Below are 12,924 nucleotides of genomic sequence, written 5' to 3'. Positions count from 1 at the left end.
CACACCATGCTCATCCATTAGGAATTCCGACTGTTTTCCTACCTCGAGGTTTTGCACTATCGCCATAATTCGCCATGATACCTCTGTGCATCTTTAATCCGAGCGATTAGGTCGGGCTCGATTTGCATTCTATCTAGGTAATCGTTAGAATCACCAACTTGAATACCGACACCCAATCTATCCAGATCATAGATTATACGAGGGTGGATTTGAAGACAAGATATGGTACCAAAACTCTTTCTACTCAACGCGTCGGCTACTACATTAGCTTTTCCCAGATGGTACTGAATATTTGTGTCATAGTCTTTTAAGAGATCTAACCATCTTCTTTGCCTCATATTTAGTTCTTTTTGCGTAAATATATACTTGAGGCTTTTATGGTCAGTAAATATGTCGCAAGTCTCGCCGTAGAGATAATGACGTCAGTAAATATGTCGCAAAACTCTTTCTACTCAACGCGTCGGCTACTACATTAGCTTTTCCCAGATGGTACTGAATATTTGTGTCATAGTCTTTTAAGAGCTCTAACCATCTTCTTTGCCTCATATTTAGTTCTTTTTGCGTAAATATATACTTGAGGCTTTTATGGTCAGTAAATATGTCGCAAGTCTCGCCGTAGAGATAATGACGCCAAATTTTCAACGCGAAGACTACAACGGCCAACTCCAATTCATGCGTCGGATAATTAACTTCATAAGGCTTTAATTGACGCGAGGCATAAGCAATAACTTTACCATGTTGCATCAACACGCAACCAAGTCCTTTCTTTGAAGCATCACTGTAGATTTGAAAGCCTCCTGATCTAGATGGAAGAGCAAGTATCGGAGCCGATACGAGTCGTTTCTTCAATTCTTCAAAACTCTTTTCTCGCTCCTCATTCCAGGAATACTTTACTCCTTTCCTTAACAACTGCGTAAGGGGTGAGGCAATGACGGAAAATCCTTCTACAAATCTTCGACAGTATCCGGCCAGGCCTAAGAAACTTCGAACTTCTGTAGCAGAAATGGGTCTAGGCCAATTTGTAATTGCCTCAATCTTGGCAGGGTCCATCTTGATTCCTTCTGCGGATACTATATGACCAAGGAATGCAACTTGGTTGAGCCAAAAGTCACATTTTGAAAATTTTGCATACAACTTTTTTTGTCACAACGTCCCAAGCACTTTATGCAGGTGTTCCTCGTGCTCTTCTTTACTTCTAGAATATACCAAGTTATCGTTGATGAAAAGAATAATGAATTTATCCAAGAATTCGTGAAATACTCGGTTCATCAAGTCCATGAAAACTGCAGGAGCATTGGTTAGCCCAAAAGGCATAACCAAAAACTCATTATGACCATAGCGAGTACGAAACGCAGTTTTAGGAACATCCTCATTCTTTATCTTTACCTGATGATAACCTGATCTTAGATCAATTTTTGAGAAGAACTGAGCGCCCTGAAGTTGGTCGAAAAGGTCATCTATACGAGGTAGAGGGTACCGATTTTGAATGGTAATCTTATTCAACTCTCGGTAGTCAATACATAATCGCATGCTACCGGTGCGCCCCACGGTGAGACACTTGGTCTTATGAATCCCAATTCAAGCAATTCTTGCAATTGCTCCTTTAGTTCCTTTAATTCTAATGGAGCCATACGGTATGGTGCTTTTGAAATCGGCTCAGCGCCAGGGATCAAATCGATAGTGAACTAAATCTCACGATCAGGTGGTAGTCCCGGTAATTCTTCTAGAAGTACATTGGGGTACTCGCAAACAACAGGATGGCTATCAATGCCTTTTTGGATAACAGAGGTATCTTTAATCGAGACTAAGAATCCAGCACAACCATGCGATATAAGCTTATGAGCTTTGAGCGCGGAAATAACCTTAAGAGTCTTATGGGGTACAATTCCCTGATAAACAAGTTTAGGACAACTAAGATCACCAAATACAACACGTTCAGAATAACAATTAATAGTCACACGATGACGGGTTAACCAGTCCATTCCAAGGATAACATCAAAGTCGGACATATGCATCGTAAATAGATCCGCGTTACGCACAACGGATTCAATACGGATCGGACAGTCTCTATAACCGTGAGTGATTACGATCGAATTTTCCATCGGAGTGGAAATAGTTAGAGTGGGATCTACCGAGGTTGGTCTAATCGGAAGGTACTTAGTAAATGACAGAGAAACTATATAGTGTGTTGCACTCGTATCAAATAACATATAGATACTACGTTCACCAAGCTGAAGGGTTCCAGATACAGTACCTTGAGCATTAGCAACATCAGTAGCAGAAAGTGCGAACACTCTTCCCCAGTGTTTGGTGGTGCAACTTTTCCTCCTGTAATCTTCTTAGTATCTGGTTTCGGACAATCTATAATCATATGCCCCGTCTGGCCACACCTGAAACATCCTCCCATAGCTCTATGACATACGCCCCCATGTTTCTTGCCGCAAAAGTTACATGGAGAGCTTGTGGTTTGGTTTGGGCTTCCATATTGATTCAGTGGTTGAGGTCTGATCAGTCCTGTATACGGCTAAATCTGATTCTGATCGGGTTTATGGTTTTGGGTTTTAGGTTGCCATGTACGTGCTTGATTGCCAAGGTTTGGATTTGCTTGAACCCTACGGTCCTGATGTTGTGTAGCGGTAGAGGATGATTGGACCATAGCCTACTTGGGTAGCCCGTTTCGGTCTCTTTTCTTATTTTCTCCAGCTCGAGACATGAATTCTTTCCTCTTGAATTCAAAGGTCTTAATGGCATCACCTACCTCAGCAAGGTCTTTGAACTTCATAAACATGATTGACTTTAGAATGCGATCACAGACAGCCCATTTACATTTTTCTGCCTGATCCTGTGCTGAGCCTGCTGTACTCCCAATAATACCAGCCAATCTTGAGAATCGAGTCATAAATTCTGAGGCTGGTTCATCATCCCTCTGTCGTATAGTAGCATACTCCCTTACGTATGCTTCTCTATCAGCTATAGAGAAATACTTATCATAAAAGAGAGTACAAAGTCAGCCCATGAAAGAGTAGAAGCATAAGCGTCTCCTCCTTTGACCTGCTTATGACCTTCCCACCAAGTTTGTGCATCATCTTCTAGTTTGTAGGTGGTTAATCTGACTTTAAATAGATCCGCAACTCCTAATACTTCAAAGTCTTCTCAATGTGTGCTATCCAATTTTGTGCTTCCAAAGGAGTAGCAGTAGGACTAAAAGATCTGGGCTTTTGTTTTTGGAATCTCTGGAGCCACACATGGATGCCTTCAGCAGTGACATTCTCATCAATCACAGCTCCAGAATTAGGAGTAGCATTAGCGCGTCCTTCAGAACGAGTTTGCTGTATAACTGCTTCCACAGTTTGAGCAACAAGGTTCGGAAGTAGTCCAGCAAAAGCTTGATTAATAGTAGAAACCATGTTTTGGTCAACCAGAGTTTCATTCGAAGCTGAATCATTAGTCATGCGAGTGGTCATGCGGGTTTGACGACGAGGCGGCATCTAAAAAGATGTCAATAGGGTTAGAATATATATTGGAATGAGAGAAAATAAAGATACCTAATGAGGTTCCTAACCTATTTAGAACAAACTGAAATGTCTACCCAATCCTCACAGGTTTTAATTACTAACGCTTAAATGTTCTATATGAAAGAGCATTTGCTCTGATACCATAGTTGTAACACCCCAACCCGGATAGGCTAACGTGTCACAATGTACGGAGGTATACAGAGACAAAAGACATAATTCCATTACTTCATTAGAGTCAAAAGTACATATTACTGATAGTTCAAATACTAAGTTCGAAATACATATTAGTCAAATAACATAATCCTAACACACATCTTCAGATTATTCCTAAGTTTAAGCTTCTCTCTTAATCCCGCCCAAAGTATCATGTGAACCTAAAGTGTAAAAAGATTTACGGAATGAGCCGAATGCCCAGTACGGAATATTGAGGCTCAAAAGCAAGTAATAATCAACTGAATCACAATATACGATAACATATAACTGATTAAAATTATAACTGAAATAACTGAACTGAAACATATAATACGTATGTACCCATAAGCATAACTGAGTCTGATAATACGTGACGACATATAGGGGGCCACTCCTATATGTCAATCACCCGAAATGGCGTAAGTTGGCATACTCACAGCCATTTCCTGAAAGTGGATATGAAAAACTGAACTAGGATATATCCATACGCCTCCTAATAGCTATGTACCACACATGCACTTAAGAGACGCCGTGAACTGATCTCTCCGTCACGGAAGGAGCACATAACTGATCTCTCCGACACTCCACGGGAAGCGAGTGCTTAAGGTAACAGAGTACAAATAATCTGACTCATACAATAACAATTCATATCTTAGCAAATCACGGAACATGCGATAACGAGTACAAATTAATAATAAATCTATCGCATGCTAACAAGTCAAATAACAAATCATAATCTGAACATGAATCGAACGGACGGCCAAATGAATCGAGGTGTCAACGACGTTAGGAGTTCCAAAGGTATATTATATCAACGGGATTTATAACAATCGAATATGATATAACAATAGGGAGGGGGTTCGGATCCATACCTTGATTGATGATTAATTGTCTTACGAAGATAAATTATATAAGTGACACTCTTTTAATCAACCTACATCGTATACGTGTATTTCATAAGGTCATGTACGGTTTACAACAAGTGAAAGTCGAATTTTGTCTTATATATATACACACACACACACATATATATATATATATAAACATAGAGTCCTTTTGATTAAGAAAAATAAGTATTAATTAACGAGGTCGATAACTCTTATTTATATATTTTAACGAATATTGTTTAAATGTTTTAAAAAAATGATTGTGGATGAATATCAAACAAGGTATCAAAAATAGTTTGTCATGATAGGGGTTTGAACTCATGACCAACGTTTTATTTTTTTTGATAGACAGCATAACCAGTTGAACTAATTCAATACTTGTTAATGTTTTCAGAAACAGTTAAACAAATCAGTTAAAGGAGCTATTAAGCTATTTACCAAAAAAATAACTGCTACCCAAGGGGTTCGAACCTACATCTGTTCTGTTACAATCCAAGGGCTTAACCAACAGACTAACAAACAGTTTCTGGATATAGCTTTATAAACAGTTAGCTATTAAGTTAAAATGAGTAGATAATATTAAAAACAAAACAGAAGCTGCAAGGGGGTTTCGAACCCTGGACCTTCTGTTTGAAATTTGAAAATAAGGAGTCTTAAGCAGTTGAGCTTAACAAATTTATGTTAGATAAGTAGATTGTTTAAAAATTTATTCTATAATTCTACTGGTTCATCTTCTCCATACTAACTCATCATAGTATAAGCTTTATAAACTCATGTTGAAAACTAAATGTCTGTGTTATAATTCACGTTCAAGATCTAAGATAGATAACTAATATAGACTTAGGTTCGGGTTACCTTAGTTGGATTTCGCGATACAGTGGCAAAGATGCGTCCCGAAAGAAGCGAACGGTGACGGTGGTGATGTTTTCAAACAACCGATGGTTCTTCGGTCGTTGGTGGTGGTAAACGGAAAACGCAATTAGGTGGCGGCGCCTTGCCTCGCGTGTTCTAAGGGTTGGATGAGGATTCGAGAGTGTGGAGACGACGACTTGTGGTTACGTTGCAGTAGTTTCACCGTAATGGCGGACAAAAGTTGGGGTGGAGACGGATGAAGGTGGTTTGGTTCTGAGAAGAGGTTAGTGGAAGATGGTAAGAATATTGCCAGGAAAGAAGTAGAAGGAGGTTGAGAGTTGGTTTTGTGGTTGGTCGAAGCATGTCTCGGTTTTTACAATCAAGGTGGAGAGATTTAAAATATCTCACGAGACATGAATGATTGATTAAAGGATGGTCTTCACAAATGATATCATGTTCCATTTGATTTCTTTAACGTGTGGAAGAAAAATTTTCTGACATTTGAAGTTACCAAAGAGAAATCAAGAAGAAGAAGAAAGGTGTAATGGTTAACTATTTGATCAAATAATTAAGTACTCTTTCAAACCTCCACCACATGAATACATCTTTCACTCTCTGTTTATTTATCTAGTTTGTTTTTTTTTTTTACTTTTGTTTATATGATTTTCTATTACTTACATCTATTAACAAAGTTAGCATATGTGCATACATGGCTCCAACTATTCTTTTATGATTAGTTATTTCTTTATTATGTTTACATAATTCTATTATTATTATTATTATTATTATTATTATTATTATTATTATTATTATAATAGCGGTTATTTCAACTAGTTGCTTCTTGATGATAAAGAAGCTTAAACCCGATAGGTAATGTAAGTAGCTAGAAAACAAAGAACTTTTTGAAATATCGAGGATTTATTTTAACTATTACCAAAAAAACATCAACTAACTTAGTAATTTTCGTATTTTATATATTAAAAGAACAAGATTTTCAATTCTAACATCACGGCTTTAAGCGGAATACGCTCGAGTGGTACACACAGATTGCCCATAAGCTCGTAACACTATTGAAGTTACAATTGTTATATTTAATTCATTTCATAACATAACAAGTACACATTGTTGGGTTTTATACAAGATTATCAAAGTTCAAGTTAACCATATTTAACTAGAAAACGCAACGGAAGCTTAGATTTTATAACTTGTTATGAACATACCATTATGTTAAAACTAAAACCCAAAGAACAAGGATCAATATTACAAGAACAATATGCTTACAAAATGTAAATGGTACCTTCTTATACCTTTAGAAGAAGATGTATGTGGATGAAGATGATGATGTCTTCAAATGGCAAGGTTGCAAAGAGAAACCCTCAAGCTTTTGATACCCCAAGCTTATAGCAACAACACCAACTAGTTGCTAGGATTTTGAACACTTGAACAAGCTCTCAAAACTCCCAATTTTCTGCCCCTTTGAGCCGTGAGTTTGAGAGAGAGATAGATAGGTTTTCTTGATTCAAAATTTGAATAATAATGCACACACTCAAGACCCCAAAATGCATGTAATCTTATTGGAGATGGATAAAAATGTCATCACATGGAGACAAGGCATAAAAGGACAAACCTTCCACCCACATGGGGTGGCCGGTTTTGATATAATTTTTTTTTTTTTTTTTTTTTTTTTTTTTTTGTTTTGTTTTAACCATTTAAAACATCTCCAATTATTTTATAAAACTCATTTTATAAAATGCACATACATTTATGTAATTATTTAACCAATTAAATAATTAATTTATATAAACAAATTATCCAGATAATTTATTTAAATCCTCAAGTGTGTTTGTTTAGAAAACCAATTTTCTAAACACGTAGTGTTCGGTATTCGTTTAAATGATCAAATCATTAAAGAATACATTTGGTGTTGTCTAGCTTGTTATTGGGTATGACCCGACTTGGATCAAACACAGTTAGCCACATTAGTTTAAGTATGTGTCTCGGGCATACGTAATTCCAACAATCTCCCACTTGCACGAGATACATAGAAAATTAATGCAAGTGGTGAATACCGCCTAACAACAGTTCACCACCCCTAATGTGTTTGACGAAGTGCCATTCAATAACATCATCCCTTCAAGTCCCTTACTTGATATGATTTAGGTGAATTTATCATTATATCCCTTTGTTACTAGATGTCATGTTGGATCTAAGAGACATAGGCGATCATTCTCTTTACAATTCAACTTTATCAGGCCTTAGACATCTAAACTCTCAACACATAAGAGGAACAAATTCCTTCTTAACTGTATACGCCTCTCACTATCACTTTTATACTCCACCTGAGCTCATCCTTATGTACCATCTTTTACGAATAGCGAAGGGGAGAGTCAAAGTGTAATACTTGGTGAAAATCAAGACCCAGTATACATCTCAGGTCTAAGGATAATATGAAATTCTCCTTTACTCAAAATTACTAATGATCAAGTCAATCGACTCCATGTAGTAATATTGAGAGCGGGTCAGTCCAATATTTGTATCCCACAAATATCTATGAACCTTGGCAGCAAACCTATGCTCCATATTCATTCCTTATGAATATCCACCAATCCTAGTTCATAATAGTCTTGCTTCATATTTGTTCCCACAAATGTGATCGACTACGGACTTTTAGAATAAGATAACTTATTCATGGATTAAACATGCAAAATCAGAATTTAACTCAAGATTCCATAATCATATAAAAGAGTTAAATTACAAAAGTCTTTTAAACTTTAATACAAAATAGATCAAATCCAATTACTAGAATATCGAAGTCCTAAGCCACTCGCATGACGCTCATGTTTCGGTCTTTCTAGGAGCTTCGTGAATGGATCCGCAAGATTTTGATCAGTTCCAACTTTGCGAATACATATCTTTCCTTTTTCAACTTCATCCCTTATGTAGTTGAATCTCCGCTCTATGTGCCTTGTCTTTTGGTGCGAACGAGGTTCCTTGATTTGTGCAATCGCACCCTCGTTGTCACAAAAGATTTCTAGGGGGTCTTGAATGGAAGAGACCACCCCTAGATCAGTAATGAATTTCTTCAACCATGCAGCTTCCTGAGCTGCCAATGAAGCGGCGATGTATTCTGATTCTGTAGTGGACAATGCTACCACTTCCTGTTTTGAGCTCTTCCAAGAGACAGCTCCTCCATTAAGAGTGAACACATACCCAGACTGTGATCGAGAATCATCTCGATCAGTTTGGAAGCTCGCATCCGTGTAACCTTTTATAGCGAGTTCCTCCTCACCAGATCCATATATCAGAAACATATCCTTAGTTCTCCTAAGGTATTTCAATATGCTCTTAACAGCCATCCAATGACTGTTTCCTGGATTCTGTTGATATCTGCTTGTCATGCTCAAAGCGCATGACACATCCGGTCTAGTACATATCATCGCATACATGATGGATCCTATAGCAGAAGCATATGGGATTTGTTTCATCGTCTCTTGCTCACCCTTTGAGCTTGGACATTGAGCTGAACTCAATATGGTCCCTCTTTGAATAGGTACAAAACCTTTCTTGGAGTTTTCCATCTTGAACCTTTTCAAGATCTTATCAATGTATGTACTTTGGTTCAAACCTATCAAGCGCCTTGACCTATCCCTATAGATCTTTATTCCCAAAATATAGGCAGCTTCACCTAGATCCTTGATGGAAAATCTACTTCCAAGCCAAGCCTTAACGCTTTCCATGGTTGGAATGTCATTTCCAAATAGTAGAATGTCATTGACATACAATACTAAGAATGTAATTATACTCCCACTAGCCTTTTTATACACACAAGCCTCATCAGCGTTTTTGATGAACCCAAAACTTTTGATTTCTTCATCAAAACGATGATTCCAAGTTCTAGATGCTTGTTTCAATCCATAGATTGATTTCTTTAACTTGCATACTTTATTAGGATGTTTTGGATCGACAAAACCTTCAGGCTGAACCATATAGACATCTTCCTCAAGATATCCATTTAGGAAAGCGGTCTTGACATCCATTTGCCAAATTTCATAATCATAATGTGCAGCTATGGCAAATAATATCCTAATAGACTTTAGCATTGCCACAGGCGAAAAAGTTTCATCATAATCAACCCCTTGAGTTTGAGTGAAACCTTTAGCTACAAGTCTTGCTTTATAAGTATCCAAGTTTCCATGCATATCAGTTTTCCTTTTGAAAACCCACTTACTTCCAACAGCTTTGGAGTTGAGTGGTGGTTCAACCAATTCCCAAACTTGGTTGTCATACATGGATTGCATCTCAACGTTCATGGCTTCAAGCCATTTGTCACAATCATTCTTGGACATTGCATCACGGTATGTGGTCGGTTCATCCGAATCTACCACGTAGCAACCTTCTACAAAAAATCCATATTTTTCAGGTGGATTGCTAATTCTACCAGATCTGCGAACGTTTTGTGTGTTTTGATCAACCACTTGATCACTTTCAACAACCTCTTGTTGAGTGCTAGTATCAACCAATTGTGTATCATCTTGTGATTCTTGATCCTCATCAAATTTCACTGTTCTACTATTAGTTCCTTCCTCAAGGAACTTAGTTTCCAAGAACTTACCCTTTCGAGCAATAATAACATTTTGCTCACTAGGATCGTAAAAGTAATATCCTAAATCATCTTTAGGATAACCTATAAAGATACACTTAGTGGATCGGACTTCTAATTTGTTTGGGGTGTATTGCTTTACATAAGCTTCACAACCCCAAACTCTTAAGAATGATAGCGATGGAGCCTTTCCATGCCATACTTCAAAAGGTGTCTTCTCCACTTTCTTGGTTGGAGCCATATTCAATATGCGAACAGCGGAAAGTAAAGCATAGCCCCAAAATGATAGAGGTAAAGTGCTTCTAGCCATCATCGATCGAACCATATCTAATAGGGTACGATTTCTCCTTTCAGACACACCATTATGTTGTGGTGTTCCAGGTGGAGTAAGTTGTGAAATAATTCCACAACTCTTAAGATGATCTTGAAATACACCACTTAGGTATTCACCTCCTCTATCACTACGAAGTACTTTGATTGTGGTCTTGAGTTGTCTTTCTACTTCAGTTTTGAAGTCTTTGAACATTTCAAAAGCTTCATCTTTGTGTTTCATTAAGTACACATAACCATATCGACTATAATCGTCAATAAAGGTAATGAAGTATCTTTCACCATTCCTAGTCATTGGTCTAAAAGGACCACATACATCCGAATGTATGATACCCAATAATTCTTTTGACCTTTCAAAAGTTTTATTAAAGGGTTGCTTTGTCATTTTGCCTTGTAAACAAGATTCACATACATCAAATGAATCATACTCATTTGTTTCTAGAATACCACTCTTGCGAAGAGTTTGCATGCGATTCTTGCTTATATGTCCAAGGCGACAATGCCAAAGATAGGAATCACCCAAGTCCTTCTTGAGTTTCTTGGTGTTGACATTATACATTGAACTATTATGTGACATACCACTTTGATCTATTTCATATATACCATTCATGGGTATAGCTTTAAAATAAAATATGCCATTCATCAAAACATGAATATCATAATCCATAAATTTAAAATCAAAGCCACATTGTTTTAAAAGGGACACGGAAATAATGTTTCTCCTTAACTTAGGAGCATACAAAACATTTTTCAAAATTACTTCCAAACCACTTGGAAGCTTTAACAAGTAGTCTCCTTGAGCTTGGACTTCAACTCTTGCTCCATTGCCCATAAGAGACTAATGTCCCCTTTGTTGAGTTGTTTATTTCTTTTGAACCCCTGCAACAAATTGCAAATGTGAGTTCCACATCCGGTATCAAGTACCCATGTATTTGAAGAAATAACATTTAGTTCAATATGTATAGTAAAGATAATACCTGAGGTATGCCCCGCATCCCTCTTATCTTTTAACGCATTGAGATAGGTCGGACAATTCCTTTTCCAATGACCTATCTCTCCACACTCAAAGCATGGATCTTGCGCCGCAACCTTTTGCTTCTTTTCCTTCGGTTTGATGGGCGTGATGGCTTTCCTCTTTCCCTTTCCTTGGACGTGGCCCTTGCCCTTAGCAGCACTTGCTTTGGGGTTGGAGTTATGTCCCCTTTTCCCTTCATTGATTGTTAGAACGGGTAAAACCCTTTTACCCATTCCCGCTTCGGCCGTTCTTAGCATTGCGTGAAGCTCACCAATGCTTTTGTCCCACCCGTTCATGTTATAGTTCATGACAAAGGTTTCAAACCTTTTGGTCAAAGAGTTGAGAATCAAATCCGTAGCCAACTCATTAGAGACGGGACAATTCAACCTACGAAGCTTTTCAATGTAGCTTTTCATTTTTAGGACATAAGATGAGACGCTTTGGGTTTCCTCCATACGACATGCATGAAACGCTCGAACCGTTTCGAATCGTTCCGCTCTAGCTTGTTGAAGGAACATTTCCTTCAATTGAGTTATCATGTCGTATGCCCCATGATGCTCGAAATCCTTTTGGATTTCGGGAATCATAGTCCCTAACATGAGGCAAGAGGCTTGCACCGAATCTTTGGTGTACTTGACCCAATCGTTATACGCCTCCTCATCTTCCACGTTAGGCTCATCGGGAATGGGATCGTCTAAGACATATGATATCTCTTCTTGCTTGAGAACTATTCTCAAGTTGCGATACCAATCCATAAAGTTATTATGGTTTAGACGATCCTTTTCAAGGATGGTTCTTAAGGATAGGTTACGGGTGTTATGGGTAGAGGTGTTTGCATTGTTAGCGGCCATCTACAAAATTTAACAAAGTTCTATTTTAGTATTATAAACAATTTAATTATTAATACCCTTTTATTCCAAATTTTTAAAATAATAATTAAATTCTAGAATCCAACGATAAATCAAATTTCGGTTAGGTGACCTTTATCCCGTTATTTGATTTAACAAGGTAGTCAATCTTGACAATTGCAACCCTTTGCAACTTCTAGAGGTATGGGACCATTCGAAATCCTTATTTCATGTTGGCATGTTTATCCCATCAACACCATTGGATCCCCATGCTTAGGTGACCTTTATCACATGGTTTCCAATTCAAGTCGTCCTACTTGTATAAACATGTAAGATTAACATACAAGTGGTTAGGTGACCTTTATCCCACAAATATGTTAATATTACCCTAAGTATATTAGTTTGCTCAAAATGGTTAGGTGACCTTTATCCCATTTAAAGTTTCCTAATACGTTAAGTGTCATACAAAAGGATGGTGTTAGACTTGTTTCCTTGGTAATTATGAAAAAGGGATTTTTAAGTTTTCCAATATTCTAGTTTGAAAAGCATTATGCCATATCCTAACATGCATTTAGTAATATGGCGATTTTGAAAACCAATTTTCAAGGTTCAAGTTATAATAAAACCAATTTTATTATATGTGAGTAATCGCTTAGTTTTAATAAACCCATTTAATTAAACTAAT

At 37.4% G+C, this 12,924-nt stretch overlaps 1 protein-coding gene across 1 annotated transcript; it reads right to left on the bottom strand.

Moving 5' to 3' along the window:
• Positions 1 to 1,685: 1,685 nt before the first annotated feature.
• On the bottom strand, positions 1,686 to 2,484 carry LOC143597346 (uncharacterized). Its single transcript, XM_077075867.1, has 2 exons — positions 2,391 to 2,484; positions 1,686 to 2,335 (listed from the first exon to the last, which is right to left on the bottom strand). Exons 1-2 carry the CDS (start codon positions 2,482 to 2,484, stop codon positions 1,686 to 1,688), a joined length of 744 nt encoding a protein of 247 aa, XP_076931982.1.
• Positions 2,485 to 12,924: the final 10,440 nt, after the last annotated feature.

The sequence above is a fragment of the Bidens hawaiensis genome, unplaced genomic scaffold, assembly GCF_021521415.1.
Source record: "Bidens hawaiensis isolate Kalapana, Puna unplaced genomic scaffold, B.hawaiensis_p1.1 tig00048138_1, whole genome shotgun sequence".
NCBI classification, from domain to species: domain Eukaryota; kingdom Viridiplantae; phylum Streptophyta; class Magnoliopsida; order Asterales; family Asteraceae; genus Bidens; species Bidens hawaiensis.
Note: the sequence above shows the minus strand (reverse complement) of the source record. Positions and strands in the feature narration are given on the sequence as shown.

Bases quoted from the DNA above. Each gene is read 5' to 3' on its own strand.
- LOC143597346 (XM_077075867.1), bottom strand. From the start codon at position 2,484: ATGGAAGCCCAAACCAAACCACAAGCTCTCCATGTAACTTTTGCGGCA. The intron at 2,336-2,390 runs GTGTGGCCAGAC...GATACTAAGAAG, and splicing joins GCTATGGGAGGATGTTTCAG to ATTACAGGAGGAAAAGTTGC.